Source organism: Xenopus laevis, chromosome 4L (genome assembly GCF_017654675.1).
Source record: "Xenopus laevis strain J_2021 chromosome 4L, Xenopus_laevis_v10.1, whole genome shotgun sequence".
Lineage (NCBI taxonomy): Eukaryota > Metazoa > Chordata > Amphibia > Anura > Pipidae > Xenopus > Xenopus laevis.
The window spans coordinates 69,523,667-69,545,005 of NC_054377.1; the positions used below are offsets into that span (position 1 = coordinate 69,523,667).

At 38.1% G+C, this 21,339-nt stretch overlaps 1 protein-coding gene across 4 annotated transcripts in view; it reads left to right on the forward strand.

Annotated features, from left to right (window-relative positions):
* The window catches only part of il34.L (interleukin 34 L homeolog), a 32,218-nt gene that overhangs the window by 1,331 nt on the left and 9,548 nt on the right, over nucleotides 1-21,339 (forward strand). For 2 of the 4 annotated variants that reach the window (XM_018258080.2, XM_018258081.2), the window contains exons 2-3: nucleotides 17,468-17,630; nucleotides 19,728-19,828. In XM_018258080.2, the coding sequence (XP_018113569.1) occupies nucleotides 17,603-17,630; nucleotides 19,728-19,828 (129 nt within the window). In that variant the 5' untranslated portion in view covers nucleotides 17,468-17,602. Of the gene's footprint in view, nucleotides 1-9,429; nucleotides 9,534-17,467; nucleotides 17,631-19,727; nucleotides 19,829-21,339 lie in introns of all 4 variants that reach the window. The other 2 variants (XM_041590252.1, XM_041590251.1) reach the window with 2 other exon arrangements.

A 21,339-nucleotide genomic window follows, 5' to 3' on the forward strand; every position in this document is an offset into this window, starting at 1 on the left:
GTTTGTCTGTGCATTGTTGCCTATACCAATTTATCGCACCATGACATGGCGAAAGAAAGAAAGAAAGAAAGAAAGAAAGAAAGAAAGAAAGAAAGAAAGAAAGAAAGAAAGAAAGAGAACATAATGAACTGGGTTATTTCTGAAAACTGACCCTTTTTACAAACAGGAAAATCAGAGCTTCATGGCCCATAAAACCTACAAGAAGACAATATTTTGCATGCTTATTTGTCCTGGTGTATCAAATGGAACTTTAAGGCAACAGGAGGTAACACTTTCCATACCGTCATGGTGTAATGAGCCTTGAGTTTACAAGACAAGATCTTACCTCTTGTATCTGATGACATGCGGATCACTTACCACAGGGTTAAAGGTCTGTGTCAAAATGCTGTATAACTGTCTGAGAATGTAAATACTATTTTGTTTATAAAGGTGCGTATGTTATTGAATCCATTAAACAAAAACATGGCAATGCTGATTTCCATTTAACTTGGGAGTCTGTTGGTCATATTGTTCCGCTAAAAAGAAAACGAGGGACTTCTATGGGAATCCTAGGATTTCTTCACACTTATAGGCAAAAATCGATTCTATTAGTAAATATTATGTAATGCTTTCTTGGGCTATTCAGTACATAGATAGTTAAAGGTGTCCAGCTAGTGTATGAGCATGGGTTACACTGCGAAACTACACTCAGGGCAGAGCCTCCGCTAAATGGAAGCTTGCCCTTTAAGATGTTGTAAAACTACAACCCACAGGCATATTAGTGTAAAATAAATGAATTGGACGCCAGGAGGTTCTTGAATAGTAAACTAGAGAGATGGTTTATTATGCCAGAGGCAAATGACATCAGGTTTACTCACGCAGGAGTTGTTGGATACAGCAGATGGAAATCACTTGGGACATAGTAAGGATCACAGTCAGACAGAAGCGACTCCTTTAGGTATTTGCAGATAGGTGTACATCAATTCCCAGTTAACCGACGTTGCCAGTGAGGGGATCGATCAGGTAGGGTACAAGTAGTACTTTAGATGCCTATAAACTGAGTTCCCTGCTCTAAAGGCAAACAGGCCTTGTGTGAAAGCTTCTTCCTTCTAAAATCATTGTTGGAGTGACAACTGCTCTTTCTGCTACACCTCTCTGTCTTACTCTCCTAGAGAGTCTATTACAGGAGCTTACTATGCTAGCTGTTCCTCGTTCACGGGGTTACCTGGTCCCGACTTAAGCACCAAAGGTGTCAGGTCCCTTTGGGGTAAATGACTTACTGGGGCCTATGGTGATCCCAGGCTCAATGGGGATTCACATAGCAGCAGCACCAGGAGCCAAAGAGGAAGAGGCCACTCCCTGTACAACACTATATAGCAGTGTGGCAGGGGAGTGTCATTACACTCTTTGTCCAATTGGTGAGGGAGTTACACTTTAACAAGGGCTTTGCCCAATAACAAAGGATAAGAGAAACTAAAAGGAAAGGTAGGGGATTAACTCTATAGGGGCTAGCAGAACCTATAGGTCCCTACAATTATTTTATGGTTTATCATATGACAACTTATGGGCAGTATTAGTGTTACTTTTTATAATTCATGTTTCTGTTCCAGCCTAGACCTCTCTCATTCAAACCACTGTTAGTTCTAACCGCTTGTTAGTGCACAAATGGAGAAATGCCATTGCTGTCCGTGCACATTGATGATGGGGCAGAAAGAAGTGGATTGGCATTTTCTCCCCTGCCAAAGATACACCAACTGAGAAAATGCATAGTTGCCATAAGTGTGCTCTGATAAACTTCAAAGCATTCAGCTATATTTTATAAACAATCAATGCTTTGTTTTCATGTCTGCACAAGTTCTCGTTTTTATTTGTAGATTTAACAAGGGAAATACCAGAGATTTGCGAACCCTTTGATTATAAATATGCTCCAGACATTGCTAAACTGACTTTGTTCTATTGCAATCTGCATACTATATGTGTTCTTTGTCTGGACCAGCCAACCCCACAATAATATCATTCACTAGAATAATGATGTCTGTGTAGAATTCTGAGTTTCAGAATTTAGACTATGGGAGGGCTTGAGTAATAGATTTATTAACAGTTTTGTAGGTTGCAGAAAAAAAAGTAAAATATAAAAGTATCTCAATCCTACAATCAAATATTTTTCCAATATACATAATGCAAAAATACTGTAAATATAAGAGGGGCATCTGCAGGCAAAACTAACAGACAAAAAAGGAAATGGAAGCCTATTAAATGAAGACACACAATAGCTACTAGTATGAGTGTTGTAATAGGTAATTAAAGGGGGAGTTTACTTTTTTTGTTATAAAATAGCCTATTAGCAAATATTCAATTGGTCCTCATTTTTATAGTTTTAATTATTTGAATTACTTGCTTTTCCTCTTCTGCCTCCTTTCAGCTCTCTAATTGGACTTACTGCCCCCCGCAGCCAAAAAATGGCTGCATTTTTTAAATATTTCAGTCTCTCATGCAAGCCACTGCCTGGTTGCTAGGGTAAATTGGACCATAGCAACCAGATATCTGTCGAAATTCCGAACTGGAGAGAAGCTGGACAATTAAATAATTAATAAAAGTAAAATCATTTAAAAAATACAAAAGGAATACATAAAGATCATTTGCAATTAGTCTGAAAATATCGCTTTTATTTCATATTAAAAGTTAACAGTGAACATGCGAGGAGCCCAGAATGTAAATATATGTAAATATAATACTTTATAGGGCATTACAATTACAACATAATATGGTTTTTGCTCCATTCATTTGGAAAATCAGATAAAGGTTAGTGATATACTTTAATAAAGCAATTAAACAATCTCCTTATAGTTAAATTCTCCTAATAGTTAAAAACTGCATTAAAGGTCCCAAAAATGCTCCAAATAAACATGCTATTGCAGCGAGGAGTAAAATGAATCCAAAAATATTTTTTAAATATATAGTTACATAGTTACATAGTTACATAGTTAAATTGGGTTGAAAAAAGACAAAGTCCATCAAGTTCAACCCCTCCAAATGAAAACCCAGCATCCATACACACACCCCTCCCTACTTTTAATTAAAATTCTATATACCCATACCTATATTAACTATAGAGTTTAGTATCACAATAGCCTTTAATATTATGTCTGTCCAAAAAATCATCCAAGCCATTCTTAAAGGCATTAACTGAATCAGCCATCACAACATCACCCGGCAGTGCATTCCACAACCTCACTGTCCTGACTGTGAAGAACCCTCTACGTTGCTTCAAATGAAAGTTCTTTTCTTCTAGTCTAAAGGGGTGGCCTCTGGTACGGTGATCCACTTTATGGGTAAAAAGGTCCCCTGCCATTTGTCTATAATGTCCTCTAATGTACTTGTAAAGTGTAATCATGTCCCCTCGCAAGCGCCTTTTTCCAGAGAAAACAACCCCAACCTTGACAGTCTACCCTCATAATTTAAGTCTTCCGTCCCTCTAACCAATTTAGTTGCACGTCTCTGCACTCTCTCCAGCTCATTTATATCCCTCTTAAGGACTGGAGTCCAAAACTGAACTGCATACTCCAGATGAGGCCTTACCAGGGACCTATAAAGAGGCATAATTATGTTTTCATCCCTTGAGTTAATGCCCTTTTTTATGCAAGACAGAACTTTATTTGCTTTAGTAGCCACAGAATGACACTGCCCAGAATTAGACAACGTGTTATCTACAAAGACCCCTAGATCCTTTTCATTTAAGGAAACTCCCAACACATTGCCATTTAGTGTATAAACTAAACTATATGTAAACAGTAAAGAAATTAAGCAGGATGGGGTGGAACCCTTTATATCGCCGCAGGGTCAGTTGGTTGATGAGAACAGAGAAAAAGCAGAGCTTCTGAACTGCTATTTTTTTCAGTTAATGAAGGTTTTTTCTTAATAGTCTCAATTCTAGTTCAGTGTGGTGCTAAGAAGAAAAGTACCACAAGCTAGTGTAGAAGAAAAGGATCTCCAGTCCAAGGTCTGACGTAAGTGATTAAAATCACTTTAAAATAACATGGTAGCACCCCTCAACGATTCTACCTTTCCTTGTCTTTTCACCTTCTAAATATTATGTTTCTGAGCTTGCATAGGATTGAAGAAATCTAGAGTAATAAAATTTGGATGATGTTTCCCTTCATCTTTCTCCACAGATCACAACAGTGAAGCAGTATATGTGGATATAGCTGTCTATAGACAAACAAGGCTAACAATTGGGCATCTTTCAGTGTTATAAAGTATATCAAAATGTTATCTATGTTCTCATATTAAGTGAGCTTTAAATGAGCATTTACTTGTAGAATTCTGTACTATGGCTTCTTATATGTTCTGCCAGGACTATGCTGAGCAACATGCAGCATCTCATGTTTGCTCAGAGCTTCACTATATTCTCATCTGTACATGCCCAATGTTAAGAAATGGGCTCTGTTAATTTGTGTGTTCCCACATGTTAAGAATAGGAATGCACAAGTAACCATTCAAGTGTAAGTGGCTATCCTTTTATCATTATGCTGTTTTTACAGTGAGCTGTACAGTGATCCCTGGACAGCAGTGCATTTATATATAATAAAACTAAATGTGTTCTACTAGCCTTAATGTGTATATATATTCATATATCTATAGTTATGCTAAGATATTAATTTGGAAAGGCAATAATTTTAGTCCCATCCATGTGCCAATTGAATGCACTCAATATATGCTCTCTCATGGGCACCTTCACATTAAAGGGTATGTAAAGACACAAAAGTTAAATTCCATTTTTACTTTCTTTAATGAAAAAGAAACCTATCACAAATATACCTTAAATGAAAAATGTGTACCGTTTTTTATAAGAAACCTGATTGTATGCAGTGAAATTCTCCCTTCATTTACTGCTGTGGATAGGAATTGTCAGATTGTGCCTAACTGTTGTGCAGAGAAACAATCATACTTATGAATAGCAGGGGGAGCCCCCGCCTTACTTCCCAGCCATGCAGAACTCAAGCAGCTTTGGTTTTTTCCCTGTAGAGCAGTCGGCGACTGTGTAGAGATTTGTATTGGATTATATTTTTGCCTTTACATCCCTTTTAATGTTTCCAACTCCAGCTGCAGGGACAAAGATCATGGAGCCAGATTTAAACAGATAAACTAGGATTCTATTTGGAGGATTATTTTGCTGCAGCCACTGGTTCTGCAGAGTTGGAAAAAGTTTGTATTAAACAATACAAAAAATTATAAAATCCACATGACAACACAGGACCCAGTGCAGTCTGCATATTCTGATTATTAATCTGTCTTGCTGTATCGGCTTCGGGCAGATATTATTTGACTCATGCTGTTTTGATGATTTATGACGATCCCTAAGCAGCCCAGACCACACTGAGCATGTTCACAGTCTTGGTCTTGCAATGATGTTTAACAAAGTTACAAAGCATAAATCATTTGTTTGATTAGACTTCTGGTTCAGTAGGTTCACGTTTAAGTTTAGTATACAAAATACATCATTTCTAGCCTCACTCCATTTTAAACTTTAATTGCCCTTTAAGGCTAGTAGAAAAAAATGACTTTTATTATTTTGTTAGAGTGCGCTGAGAAAGGCCACTGTCTTTTCTTCTGAAACTTTACCTTCCATTGTATCCTTCGAAATAATTAAATCAACATTCATAATCTTTCATGCTGCAGTTTTACTTTACACTGTAATAGTTGGGACCCAAGCATTCAACTGGCTGCTCCCAGACCTTACAATGGAGAGGGCATTAATTCTTATTATTCTGATTCTTTCCTATCCTGCACGTGGGTGTTTTTAATCTCTAATTGGTGGCAAACTCTGACTTGGAACAACACGCATATTTCCATTTGGTACTATATACAGACTGTTATAAACGATACATTCAAAGAAAGAAATTCCCAATGCAAGGCCAATAAATTTCTAATCTCACCAGTAGTACGTGTGATCTTGGTGCAGATGCCCCAGACCTACAGCTCAAGGTGAAGGTATCCAACCAAAACAGAAGACAGCAAGCACTCACAGATCCCAAAACAGGCTTGTAAAAGAACTGAGAACTTAATTTCAGGCCACAAAGTAAATTAATACACGAAAATGCCTTACGTGTTTCATGCACTTAGGCACTTGGACATAGGCATGTGGGATCTGTGAGTGCCTGCTGTTGCCCCAATGATTGGTAAATATTAAAATACAGAGAGAAGCTTTTGCAATACATGTTTTCTTACATAGCATTAGATCATAATTTTCCTCAGAAAAACTATCTATTTTGATGTGTGTTGTTATGTCTGCATTACCCAAAAGATTATACAGAATGTTACAACCGGGAATACTGACAATTATTCCAGATGGTTATTTCTGCCTGTCAAACTGAAGGCAAGTGAAACAACAATGATTAAGTGACTATTCCTCTGCCTCACATATGTAGATTTCATTTTCCTGCTATTTTCGGCAGCAAAACTGTGAGAGGCCTGTATCTATAGAGTTTTAAGGAAAACAGTAACCTCTAGTCGCCTGGGCATTTTGCAGGAAGTTTGCTCTCCCTGTCTGTTTCCTGTGTATATTACAAAATAAAGGGCTCAATAATTACAAGGCTGATTTATTATATGACTCAGTCACAAGTGGTACTTTATAAACACTGCAAAATAAACAAAAATGTGCACTTTTTTTAATAACAAGGAAACCGGGAATTTTTGGAAACAGTTTAAACTGATGATATGTAGAATAAACGGTGAGTGAATTATGGATAAAAATTACTGTCCTGGACACTTGGGCGGTTGAAAGTAACAAATCATGAAAATTGTGTAGGTGTTGATGGAAGCTGTACATATGCTAATAGCATGGAAACAAAAGGAGAAAAATGCTCTTTTTTTACAAAAAGAGCATTCTGAGTAATCTGAGTTGTATCAGATGGAATATGTCTCTACTTCTAAATTACAGCAAGGTCTAATCCAATCTTTCCTGCATTATTTCTGCCAAGCTCAATAAGGTTCACCTTCCATTCACACCATTAAGAACCAACTACATAGAAAAGCTGATTCCCTAACAACTAATGCAAGCTATTCAATCCAGCATTGTTCTATAATAACCTTGCCAACCCTGCTCTTTTGGAAATTCCGAGCATTCTGTACAGTCTAGCACCATGTACCTTGACAACTGCCTAATTAACTATACAGCATTCCTGGGAACCCAGTTGTCCTGTATCATCTCTACCTTAATGACCTTGATTTGAAATTGTCATAAACAATATAGTTATCTTTCCAGCGCATTATGAAAAAATTGGATTACCTTCTATTCTGTCCAAATGCCACCATGGAAAACTGTACTTAAAGGGATTCTGTTATGATTTTTATGATGTTTTTATTTCTAAATTACACTATTTACACTGCAAATAATTCACTCTACCACATAAAATGTCATTCTGAACCAGCAAGTGTATTTTTTTTTTGTTGTAATATTGGTGTGTAGCCATCTCAGGTAATTTTGCCTGGTCATGTGCTTTTAGAAAGAGCCAGCACTTTAGGATGGAACTGCTTTCTGGCAGGCTGTTGTTTCTTCTACTGATTGTAACTTAAAGGGATCCTGTCATCGGAAAACATGTTTTTTTTTCAAAACGCATCAGTTAATAGTGCTGCTCCAGCAGAATTCTGCACTGAAATCAATTTCTCAAAAGAGCAAACAGATTTTTTTTATATTCAATTTTGAAATCTGACATGGGGCTAGACATTTTGTCAATTTCCCAGCTGCCCCAGGTCATGTGACTTGTGCCTGCACTTTAGGAGAGAAATGCTTTCTGGCAGGCTGCTGTTTTTCCTTCTCAATGTAACTGAATGTGTCTCAGTGGGACATGGGTTTTTACTATTGAGTGTTGTTCTTAGATCTACCAGGCAGCTGTTATCTTGTGTTAGGAAGCAGTTATCTGGTTACCTTCCCATTGCTCTTTTATTTGGCTGCTGGGGGGGGGAAAGGGAGGGGGTCATATCACTCCAACTTGCAGTACAGCAGTAAAGAGTGATTGAAGTTTATCAGATCACATGACTTGGGGCAGCTGGGAAACTGACAATATGTCTAGCCCCATGTCAGATTTCAAAATTGAATATAAAAAAATCTGTTTGCTCTTTTGAGAAATGGATTTCAGTGCATTATTCTTCTGGAGCAGCACTATTAACTGATTCATTCTGAATTTTTTTTTTTACCATGACAGTATCCCTTTAATATGTTGCAGTGGGACCTGAGTACTATTGAGTGTTGTTCTTAGATCTACCAGGGAGCTGTTATCTGTTTACCTTCCCATTGTTCTGTTGTTAGGTTGCTGGGGGGGGTGATATCACTCCAACTTGCAGTACAGCAGTAAAGAGTGACTGAAGTTTATCACAGCACAAGTCACATGACTGGGGGCAGCTGGGAAACTGACAATATGTCTAGCCCCATGTCAGATTTCAAAATTAAATCTAAAAAAATATGCTCTTTTGAGAATTCTGCTGGAGAAGCACTATCGACTGATGTGTTTTGAAAAAAATAAATTCCCATGGAAGTATTGCTTTAATTAAATTAATTTAATTAAGGGTCTTAGGACCCTAGTGCTGCGAGGAAGACACACTACCCACTGAGCCACTATATTTACTGTTCATTGGCAATAATTATTTGTCAATAATTGACAATTCCTTCCCTATGAAAAGGTGGAAGTGAATCTTTCCAAAAGATGCCTGTTATAAGAAATATATTAGTGCCAAACATTGTTAATGACTATTCCAATAGATATTTTACCGGTAATTAAATACTTGCAGTTTTACTATAACTGTAAGCTTCATTGGACAGGGCCCTCCTTCCTACTTTGGGGGATATGTAATATAAGGTGCAACATTTTGCTACAGTTCTTATCAGCTAATACAATCTGCAGTAGCATCTACTGGTCATCTGTTAATAAACATTCATATCATGGGTTGCCATAGTTTACTACACCTGTATCAGGTAATCAGGGGTGGTGCCTATTGTATGTCACAGGGATTATAAATTTCCTTTATCTTTAATACGTATAAATATATATATTTATTTTGTCTAGTTGTGTTCATTCCCTTGCCTATAGAATGTATGTTCAGCACTTTGTATATTATTTAGTTAATTGCAAAAAGGGCCAGATTAATGGGAATGCCAGTAAGGCCTATGCCAGAAAATGCACTCTGTTTTGGGGTACAAGCAGTGGAGGGAGTGAGGGTGCAACCAGCATGGACAGATCTGAGGTGCTAGTGCTCTCTCTGTCCTAGGGACGCCATATAGTAGTAGTAAATCTGGCCCTGACTGATTAAGTGTTTTAAACTTGGGCTGTTTTCTGGGATTAATTATTTTCAGTTTTGTCTCTGTGCTTAGTTATCAAATAAGGAAGAAATTCCCTATAATTCCTTGTGTAAATCATGCTGAATGTGTTTTAATATTCTTTTTGATTCTATCAGGACAGTTATTGTGGACCACACACAATGCTGGTGTTTTTTCGGTTTAATGTTGTTGGAGTCAACAGACAGCAAATAAAAGCATCTGGGACGAATATTTATTACAGGTATGGGATCTGTTATCGGGAAAACCCATTATATAGAAAGCTCTGAATTATGGAAAGGCCGTCTCCCATAGATTCCATTTTATCCAAATTTTTTAAATGATTTCTTTTTTTCTCTGTAATAATAAAGCAGTACCTTGTACTTCAAACTAAGATATAATAATCCTTATTGGAAGCAACACCAGTCTATTGGGTTTATTTCATATTTACATGATTTTTTAGTAGACTTTACATATGAAAATCCAAATTATGGAAAGATATGTTATCTGGAAAAACTTAGGTCCCGAGCATTCTGGATAACAGGTCTCATATCTGTATAACCAAATAATTGATCGGCAGAACAAGACCATGCAATGTGAACATGCATCAGAAATCACTAGGCCCTGTATATAACAAAATATTGTTACGGTATATATGTTTAACATTTTTTATTAAAACATTGGTGGCCATGGCCACATACAAATCAAAAAGAAACATTGGTGGTCAGGGTCCCCATAGAATATTTAAAAAAAATATTGGTGGCCAGAGGCCTATAGAGTATTAAAATAATACATTGGTTAGCTGACATGTTTATCTGTTGGAGGTTGATTTTATCTGCAATTGTACTTTTCATATTGAGATGTCCTCTGCGTGTGAGAAATCATATCCCTATGATGTCGTATATGTCATTGCATGACCATTTCTCTTTTCAAATATTGCAAATAAAACTGAAGTTTTAAAAAATAATACATTGGTGGCCAGGGGTTTAATAAAATTTAAAAAAAAAAACCACATTGGTGTTCAGTGGAACTCACCTTAGGCTCCTTTCATGGTTCGGGTCTTTTCATTGCTTCAGCTTTGGCTCCTTTGTGGTTCTGGGTCTTTTCGCGGCTTCAGTACTTCAACTTCGGGTCTTTTTGTGGCTTTGGGTCTTTTAGCGGCTTTGACTCTGTTCATGGCTTTGAGTCTTCGGTGCTTCTGCGCTTCTTTGGTGCATGACTTCTCTGCTGTCAAGGGGGGGGGGCACGGCTAATTCAAAAAGTGCAGCACAGCTGAGTCCCCCTTTAGGCCCAGGCCCACTACAACAGTACCACCAGTGCCCTCCTAGTGGCAGCAGTGAATGTGAATATCTCTCTTGCCTTTATTTAGTTATGACAGTCTTGTTGTGCTGGTCAGTTTTTGCTACTTGGTAATGGGTGGGTGTCAAGCTAAGCACCCAGCTGCACTGAAGTAAGAGTCAGGTGTGCTGTTGCGTAAAATTATCTGAATATTTATTGTACATTATCATAACTTCCCTCATTACATTGCTACAAAATTGATCTCTAAATATCAGGAAAAGCATAATCTCTTCTTAGCAGTGGACATTAAAGAATCTTTTTTCTTTCGGTTCTATACCATCTGTTATACTGAGGGAACATTCCTGCTGTTAGAAAGGGGTTAGGGTTAGTTTATAACTTTAATTCCAGCATACATTCCTGCTGTTAGAAAGGGGTTAGGGTTTATAATTTTGATTCAAGCAAAAATTCCTGTACTTCAACACACACACACAACACTAAGGAAATCTTTAAGTTATATACACATCATTACAATGGATGAAATACCACTTTCTAATTCGCACGTGCAGGCCATAGCCCTTAAAGGTGCTACTATGATATACCTTTGGAGTAGGGACCTAGTAGGAGGCCAAGGTGGAAATCTGGGAGTAAGTCCTTTACTGAGGCACAGGCATGGTTAACAGAAATTAGGCAAAAGCACAAAAGAAAGGTAACAAAGAAAGGCTCAAGATAAATACTGGCGCATGCACGGTTAATAGGAAAAAATGTCTAAAGTTCATTTCAAGGTGCAAGGTTCAGTGTCCAGGCAATAGCCCACAAAACTTGCAACGTCTATTGATATCAGTGGGGTTTAAATATCCAACTTTTGGACCACATGGCTTCCCAGCTCATGCGTAATAATGCAGACGCCACACAATTTATATGATGCAGGTGCAGAGTCGGACTGGGGGGCCTGGGGCCCACCAGGGCTGATGTCCCCCCTGCTGCCCTGCCGCACACTATGTTTTTTGGGCTGGTGCAACAGGAAGGAGCGGCAGGAATGACCCTGCAAATCTCAGATCTGGGTGCAGATCTGGGCCGAAGGGGCCCACAAGAGCCGGGGGCCACCGGGTTTTTTCCCAGTGACCCGCCGGCCCAGTCTGACCTTGTGCAGGAGACAGAATCAGAGGTGCATCCTCAGCAGCATGAACATGCCCTTCCTTAAAGTGTTGTTTGCCTGTTTGAAAGTGTTATATTTTATCCTTTAAAGTGGACCTGTCACCTATACATAAAAAGCTGCATAATGAAAGTCCTTTTCAAATTATAATATGAAACCCCCAAATTTTTTTTCATTAAAACATCCATACCTGTTATAAAGGTGTTTAAATATCTAAACTGTCAATAAAATATTACCTGCCCCGCCTCTATGCCCGTGGCATAGAGGAGGGGCAGTCAATTACTTTCACTTTCCATTCAGCACTTCCTACGTGTCACTGCACTCCACACATTCCCCCTTCCCTCCTCAGGCTCTATAATTGTGTAGGGCACTGCACATGGACATTAGGTCCCCCATTCTGGTGCATACACAAGATTTTGGGGTGATACACAATTTCTCTTAATAACTGTGTCCACAAAATGGCTGCGGCCTGTTTGCTGTGATTGTATAATTCCAAGACAGAAGGAAACAAAATTTAAATAATAAATACAGTGTACCGTATATACTCGCGTATAAGCCGAGTTTTTCAGCACCCAAAATGTGCTGAAAAACTCAAACTCGGCTTATACGCGGGTCATACCTCCTACCGCGGCCCCAGCAGGACTGTCTGTGACTGACTGTGTCGCCGCCCGGAGCAGGTCCAGGAGCTCCGGGCGGCGCGTCCTTCCCTGCCGGCGTTCGCTCCCAAAATGGCGGCGCCCATGGCCGCCACGTTTTACTGTGACAGAGGGAAGAGCAGCAGACGTGAGGGCCGGGGTGGGGAGAGCGACAGATGGGGAGGGCAGGGGGGGGAAGTGGCAGAGGGAAGCAAACATGAAATAGGGGTAGACAGAGGACCCTTTAACAGGTACCTGCCCAGTGTCCCCCAATTGTTGCGGCCGGGTCACATTCACATTTTGAAATCTGACATGGGGCCCCTAGGCTTATACACGAGTCAATACATTTTTCCAGTTTTCTTAGGTAAATTAGGTACCTCGGCTTATACACGGGTCGGCTTATACACGAGTATATACGGTAAGTAAAGTTTATTTTGCTCAACTAACATGATAGAAAAGAATTTGAAACCTCTTGATTCAATATGCACTTACCTCTACTCACCTTTTCACTCTTCTTTCTTTTTTCTTTTTCGGTTTCTCTTGTAATCTTCTGCCTTATTTCGTGTTTATTGAAGGATTAATGCTACTCCTTGTATTTTTGATTGTTTTCACTTTTCAATAAAAGCTTTCTGAAATACAAAAAAAAAAGAAAGAAAAGAATTTGAAATTATTTCTTAGGGTGACAGGTCCCCTTTAATACTACATAAGTCATCTTTCTCAGTCCAGACACTTGATATTCTCTGCCTCTGTTATGTATTTGATTGCAGTAATATGGAGCTATATATAGTATCTGATTATATGACAGTATATGTTACGTTTCATATGTGATATATATTTATATATTTATTCATTTGGTAAAACTAATGTGTTTGCTTCAGAAACACTACTATAGTTCATATAAACAAGCTGCTGTGTAGCAATGGTGGAAATTGAAAAAAGGCTATAGGGCACAGGTTAAATAATGGATAACAGATAACACCATTATGTTCTACAGAGCTTATCTGCTATCTAATGTGTAACCTGAGCCTTTTCTTCTTTGAATGGCTGCCAGGCCCAGATTTGTGGAAAGACCACAAAGGCCCGGGCCTAGGACGGCTGAATTTTAGGGGGCGGCATGCTTCCCAACCACACTTGCATTGGTTCAGAAGCACTGGAGATTCACAGGAGATAATAGTTTTTGAAATTTCATGTGCACGAATCCCCAGCACAAAGGAAGGGGAGGGGATGGGGGCAATTAATGGCAGCGGGCCTAGGGGCACCTGCTATGTGAATCCGGCCCTGATGGCTGCCCTCATTGCTACACAGCAATTTATTTAAATAAACAATAGTAGTGTTTCTGAAGCAAACATATCAGTTTTACCAGTGCAGGGCAACACTGCATTATATTTTTATTACTTTAAAACACTTTCATTTTTTGATGTTACTGTTCCTTGAAACTGCTGAGAGTTGAATCTGGGTCACATAGACATAGCATACATACAATGCCTGTCTCAGGGATGGCCACTTTTATCTGATTCAGTTTGTTTTGACTACAGTTGACGCCAGCGCTCATGCAATCTATCAGACATAGCAGATGTGTATCTCACAATCAACATATTTTTAGACAAATGGATCAACCTTTTACAAACGTGTTTTTCTTTTTAGTTATACTTAAGAACATAAAGAGAAAGGCATAAATAAAATGGTGTGCAAGCACAATGTGACTGGGCAATCAACATTTTAGAGATAATATTAATAGTGGACACAGGCATTTAACACTTTGCCTGCCAAGCACATATGGGCTAGCAGACAAGTGTTCTAAGCGCCAAGAATGTAGTAGATACATTCTACCCTTTTAGAGCATTACCCTCTGCATCTGCGGCTTTTGCCGCTTCCATAGAGGATTAGGCAGTGATACAAACCCCAAGGCAATGAGCCAAGGAGGCTGCCACACTGGTCCCACGACGTGAGCATCACAGGAAGAGACTTGCACAGGAGAACGTCGCAGATATTCACCAGCGTTGCAGGATCCAGTTGTCCAGCCTTCATATTATTTCACACAAAGCTTGTTACCTAATGATATGTGTGAGATATGATGCTGTAGACTGGAAACTTTGAGGCTGTTTTTAAAAAAATTCACAAATTTTAATTAAAAAATAAGTTTAGGAAAGAATTACGGCTTGGTAGTTTGGACTGCAAAGGTATATTTACCCATTTTGGATTCATCAGAACCTTTTCTTTTCAAAAATGTGTAGTTTTGTAGGGTAAACCTACTGTTAGTAGAATGTTTGGCCTTGAAATCAGAAGTATGCAGTTTTGTGGAGCAGTGCTTTGGAGATTTGGTAGTGTACTGCTTGGACTTTTTGAGGTGAGAAATTTTTACATAAAACTATAACTGCAGTATTGACCAATCACACATTCATGGTCTGATTTAATGCATGTAGAATTTTACAAAAGAAGAATAAGGAACAAAGACTATTAAAGCAGAAAGAAGTGAACTTAGTAACTGGCAGTTCGGGTGTAGTACTCATTGCTTAATTCTTTGCAGTTGATTAGATAAATGGTTACAACGCATTTAAAATTATATTAAGAGGAAAGCAAAGCATGGGTACAGCCCAGGTAAAGTACAGAGTATGTGTTACTATATGAGTGCCCAATTGGTCACCTGCCTTGGAAACCAGCTTATGCCTATGTTATGTAGCCAACTAACAGAAGATAGACGGCCCAAACAAAACAGACACAGCACTGTCTGTGAGTGAGGTCACGAAAGCAGAAATATGTGTTATGTTACATAGGCAGATAGATGGATGGAACATACAGCCTAGCAACTGAAGGAACACAGCCATAAATAATCCTTTCAATATCTGCCCTTAGCTGCTGCTGAATGTGGTTTGCTTAATTAGTGTCTGCATATTCACTTTATTCATATTAGTCATATACACACATGGCATTTACCAGTTACCCCAGCTGTATCACTTCAGTCTTAGCAGCAATAGTTAGCTCACAATAAGGGGCAGCACATGAAGTAGAAAATACAATATTCCGTAGGAAAATAATTTTCTTGTGTGACCACAAACTTTGTAAAAAAGTTCAATTATACTGTTTGACATGATTATGGCACTTCCAGCTGTACGTGACTTGCGGTGTGGCTACTCATACAAAACTTTCTGCCAGCACTTCACATACCCTGGCGATGAGAGAGAGATCAGGCACTCTAGTAGTGGAAGGGCTAATATACTTAAGACACACTCGCTTCCTACAGAAATCAATTGATTAATCAACATGCAGCATGCAGAGGCCTAAGGCTCATAGTTATACGTTTCTGGAGTTGTTTAGAGCATCAAAGACATACTTACTATACTTTATATTTAATATTATTAAAAGTATAGTCAAGAGAGAGTTTATTGTCATTTCATCCATATACGTTTGTACAGTACACAGTGAAACTAAACAACGTTCCTCTAGGACCATGGTGCTACACACAACATAGATGTAACAACAGACAAACGCAAGTGCAACTCCTGCAAGACAGGACAGCACAGTGCAGGGACAAGACAGTGCACACTCAGCTTATGTAATATGTTAAGTAAATAATGCTAAATGTCAGACATGTTGGGTGTATCATGGTGATATGATAGTAGTAAGAACATGATAAAGAACATGATAAAGTGCAGATGTGCTTATAGAGAAGAATTATATCCAACGGCTATTTACTTATACAATGGCAATAAGTGGCTGTGTAACGTTGTGGTATATAGTATAACAGTTCAAATGAACAATAATATGTTACAAAAAGAAATACATTAAAAAATACAACTTGCAAAAAATCAGGGACGGACTCCACCGGAACAGTAGAAACTCAGGGAACCAGCATTAAAACCGTAAATGCTTTATTAGATATAGATTAAAATCACCAGCGGTCAGGGGATGTGCGCTTGACGCGTTTCGTGACCATTATGTCACTTCATCAGAAGCAACAAAATACAAACAGTTTATAAAATAAAAGGGAAAAAAACATGCAAAACCTATGCTCAGCTTCAAATATAGAGTTACCTGTTCCTGGAAGCAACGGGAAACAAACAGGATAAACCCCCACAGAAATGGGTCCTCCTCAGTAAATCCAATGTTTAGTCAAAAGGGCTTACAGTTATTTACAGTCATTGTAAAAAGAAACTCCAGTAGTCTTATAAATAAGCTTCTATTGGGATATTGTTTGAAGGCAACTAAAAAATGGCCAGTCTCAACATTCCTGCGTTGCTTCAGTGGGCCACACAATTTTTCAAGCCCTTCTCTCTGACCTTCCTAATAAAATGGACTCTGAATACGGAATTGTCAACACTCAGGACCATATTTATATATAGGCACCAAGGGGCATGTGCCCAGGGCAATAGCTTTGTGGTGCCTATATATTTGCTAATTTTATTTTTAGAAAGATTAAAAAAAAACCTCCCCAGCAGCAGACAGAGATTACCTGCATACATTTGGTAGCCGAGTTGAGGGGGTCAGTCTGCGATTCTGAAGGTATGACATCACTCCCAGAGGCGGTGATGTAATGAATAGGGGAAGTGATGTGCTAGAGATATGATGTGGATATAGGCACATATCGTTTGGAACTGTACTTTGCTTAAATCATACTGGCATTAAGTTTTTCATTTTAGCCCTGTAGTAATGGGTCCTTACTCCTTAGGTAACAGATACCCCATCCCCCATTATTGTAGAAATTAGATATGGTTACTGACATCTCTGATCAAGTCCTAGAGAGACACCTGCTTTTTCAGTGTACTACTCTCATGTCAGAAGTTGTGCTTGCTCAGCTTCTCTCTACGTTATGTACTCTGTTATGTACTCTGTAAAATTCCCTCTCCAAAAAAAAATCTTCTATGCAGTAGCCAAGGTCGACACAGGTCCAGTAGGGCTGCAGGTCTCACTTTACACATCAGATAACAAATAAGTCATTTAGAATACGATGCATTTGTCTTTAACTTGTATCAAACAGGGGTCAACTTTTTCTGTATTACATTATAACAGCAGAGTGTATAAATATCAAGCTAACTGATTTATTCTGTGCTCATCTGCTGCTGTTATACTCATCGTATAGAAATGGTGACAATGACTGTTTTGTTTCTGGTTCAGCAGGTAAAGGAAACAATCCATAAGGCATCTATCACTGGACATACACAGAAAGGGATTATCTACGCGATTCATTTTGGCTTCCCCCATTTAATATGCAGGACTAACTTCAACAGAATTGTTGTTGTCAAAGTGACAATGCAGAGAGGAATTTTACTCTTTCTCTGTAAGTACAGCAACTTTGTATGTAAAGCAATTTGGCATATTTTGGGCAAGGATATTCTTAATCTCTTGTAGTTTGAACTATGGGACCCCTTATCCAGAAAGCTCCGACTTAGGGGATAGCGATCTTCCACAGAGTTCATTTTAAACAAACAATTCTAATTTTTAAAAATGATTCCCCTTTTCTCTGTAATAATGAAACAGTATATAAGAAAGCAAAGATGTTGGAGCAAGACACTCAAAAGGTCACGCAGGGAGTGGAGTAAAAATAGAAATCTTTATTGGTATAAACTACTCATGTCTGACGCATTTTGTGTCAAAGACACTTAGTTAGGTTACCAATAATGAAACAATACCTTGTACTTGATGGTATCTAAACTGCAGGAATCCATATTGGTGGCAAAACAATCCTATTGAGTTTATTCAATATTTAAATGATTTTTAGCAGACCCATAGGAAGTTAAAATCAGTGGCACCCCTAGTGATTATAATAGCTTACCTGATACCCCAGGCTGGTGCTCCTGCGAGAAGAAAACTGCATTGACCCAGTATACTTCTGTAAGTGATTATACATGTTTTCCTTTAAAGGGATACTGTCATGGGAAAAATATTTTTTTTCAAAATGAATCAGTTAATAGTGCTGCTCCAGCAGAATTCTGCACTGAAATCCATTTCTCAAAAGAGCAAACAGATTTTTTTATATTCAATTTTGAAATCTGACATGGGGCTAGACATATTGTCAATTTCCCAGCTGCCCCAAGTCATGTGACTTGTGCTCTGGTAAACTTCAATCACTCTTTACTGCTGTACTGCAAGTTGGAGTGATATCACCCCCCTCCCTTTTCTACCCCCCAGCAGCCAAACAAAAGAACAATGGGAAGGTAACCAGAAAGCAGCTCCCTAACACAAGATAACAGCTGCCGGGTAGATCTAAGAACAACACTCAATAGTAAAAACCCATGTCTCACTGAGACTCCTTCAGTTACATTGAGAAGGAAAAACAGCAGCCTGCCAGAAAGCATTTCTCTCCTAAAGTGCAGGCACAAGTCACATGACCAAGGGCAGCTGGGAAATTGACAAAATGTCAAAGGATCCCTTTAAGGTTTTAGATCTCTTATACGGAAAAATGTAGAAGTATTAAAAATAATTGTTCCCATACCTGTAATAGTATCATAAAAGTGTGGTGCTGCAGAACTAGGGCATCTAATGTAGTAATGAGCGAATCTGTCCTGTTTCACTTTGTCAAAAAATTTGTGAAACTGTGAAAAAATTAGCAAAACTGCGGAAAATTGGCATCAACATTTTTTATTACACACAATAAATATTCTTTCTCAAAATGCATTACAGTCAACTGACTTTTTTTTCTTTTGGGTGTTTTTCTAATGGCGACTTTTTGTCTCTGCAACTTTTTTGAGGCAACAAATTTTTCTGTGGAAAATGTTTGCCACAGTTTAACAAAAAAATTGTAGATTGTGAAATGTGCAATTTCACTGCGAATCCATGGCTGCCAAAAAAAAATTCGCTCATCATTAATCTTATGTTGAAAGGGGGCTACCTAGATTTTTCTTTGCAATCTCCATGACTGGCCTGGTTATTTCTTTTTGGCATTTTACACCTTGACCTCAGTTTGAGGCCATTAATGTTTTGGGAGCACTATGAGTAAAGGTTATGCTTCAGATATAGTAGACACTAATATACAGAGCTAAGCAACCGTGATGTGTAAGGTTATGAAAAATTATTAATCATAATAATATGCTCAATACAGGCCATATTTCTTTGTATTAAGCATAACATAAGGTTTGTGACGCAAATAAATATTTTAGTGACTCATCTGCCAGTGGAGAAAATATTGAGCAATCTATAGTACAGTGTATGTTGTACAATATCAAAGTTATTTTGTGGCAAGACCCCCTACCTCTTCAAGCTTAAAAAGTCCTATCCACATTGAAAAGTGCAGTTTAATGACTGGCAAATAAAAAAATATTTATTTATTAATTTTCCTGATTTTGTGATGTATTTTAATATTGGCAATTTAAATTGTGTTCACCAAATATCCCTTGCAGTTGTCACTAACCTTCATAAAATTCATTTTGTTTTACAGGTATTCTAGCTCTGGGGAGAACAGCAGTTATTTACAAAAGGTGTCAAGTCACACGTGCATTAAATGACAAACTACTCTATGATAAGCGATTGACCTACCTGGTAATTGTTGTGTATAACTAGAGGGAGCTGCATGTCTAAATGATGTTCCATAAATATGTATTCTCTCTGTTAATGGATGTGCTTTTCTATCTTCATTTCTACTGGATCTCTATGGTTAGATATAATTCCTTCTTGCAAACGTCTGCCATGTTGGAGCTCTATTAATATAGTAGAACCCCCAGCCCCCCATTTAATTTTTTTCAGGGGACTAGAAAAAAATAATGTAAAATCTGGGACATTGTAAAATCAAGGAACTGTGTCAAAGCAACATATTCCTTACGCACTCAAAGGATATAAGCACAGGAGTCGATTTTACTACAATATTTGTAAGGGTTGAGCATTGCAGCACGAAGGTTAGCCTATGGGGGGAGAAAATCATAAATTAAAATGCATTATAAATTGGTGGGACCACAAAAACTATGTAAAATGCAGGAAAACTTAAAATCAGGGTATGTAAAAATTGAGATTTCAGTGTAAGTTGTTTAAGCATTACCAGTGTTTCCTACACAAGTATCACTGTGAACACAACAGTAAATATAACACATCTGTAATGGCAGCTTTATTATATACTATAAAAGACAGATTCCACAGCAGCTGTTGAGTATGACAGTACAGTTGTACAAATATTTCTTGGCATTTATACTACTGCACATATTGATGGATATATACAGTAAAGCAAACAAAGCACATATTGCCTGGTAAATACTAATTCCAGTGAAGAATTTCACCAATTGCTTAGTACTCACAGTTCAGTATTGCACATATTGCAGGGTATGCACAGCAGTGTCATGTAAATATTGCTACGTGAGCACCAATAATAATAAATAATACAGTAATTTGTGCAGTAATGTACTTATTTCTATGTATATAGCACACAGTAATATAAATAATGTGGATAGCACAGTAATGCAAATTTTGATATGTACAGAATAAAAGTGCATATATTGATGTTAACATACACAGTAATGGACATGCTGCTGGGCAGACATAGTGCAGGACCAGCATAATAAAATATAAAGATGTGTAACTACAAGAAGGGTGGGTTATAAAAGCTCATTCATCATGGACACATACAACAGAGTCTTGTGAATGAGAAGATAAAACTTTTTTGTTTTGTGACTGATTGTGAAAAAGTAATTTTATAATAGATCTGCTGCTGGAAATGTTATAGACAAATTCAAAGACAAAGACATAGATGTTGGATGAATGGGCATGCTTTTGTGGCTTTGTGTGCGTATGTGACTGGAGTGAGGAGGTGGCAGAGTATGCTACTTCAGAGAATGAGACTGACATGATCGGGATGTGATTGCTGTTTTCTCACTCATTTGGAATGGTCTGGAATTGTAAGTTTGGGGCCAACCTAAATATGTATAATATCCAGACACTTGGGGCAAATTTACTAAAGAGCGAAGCGTGTTTTTTTAGAGAAAATTTGGCAAAATGACAATTTGCAAGGAGATCGCCAATTCACTAAAAAGCAAAGAAGACAATTTGCTAGCGACAAAAGCTCA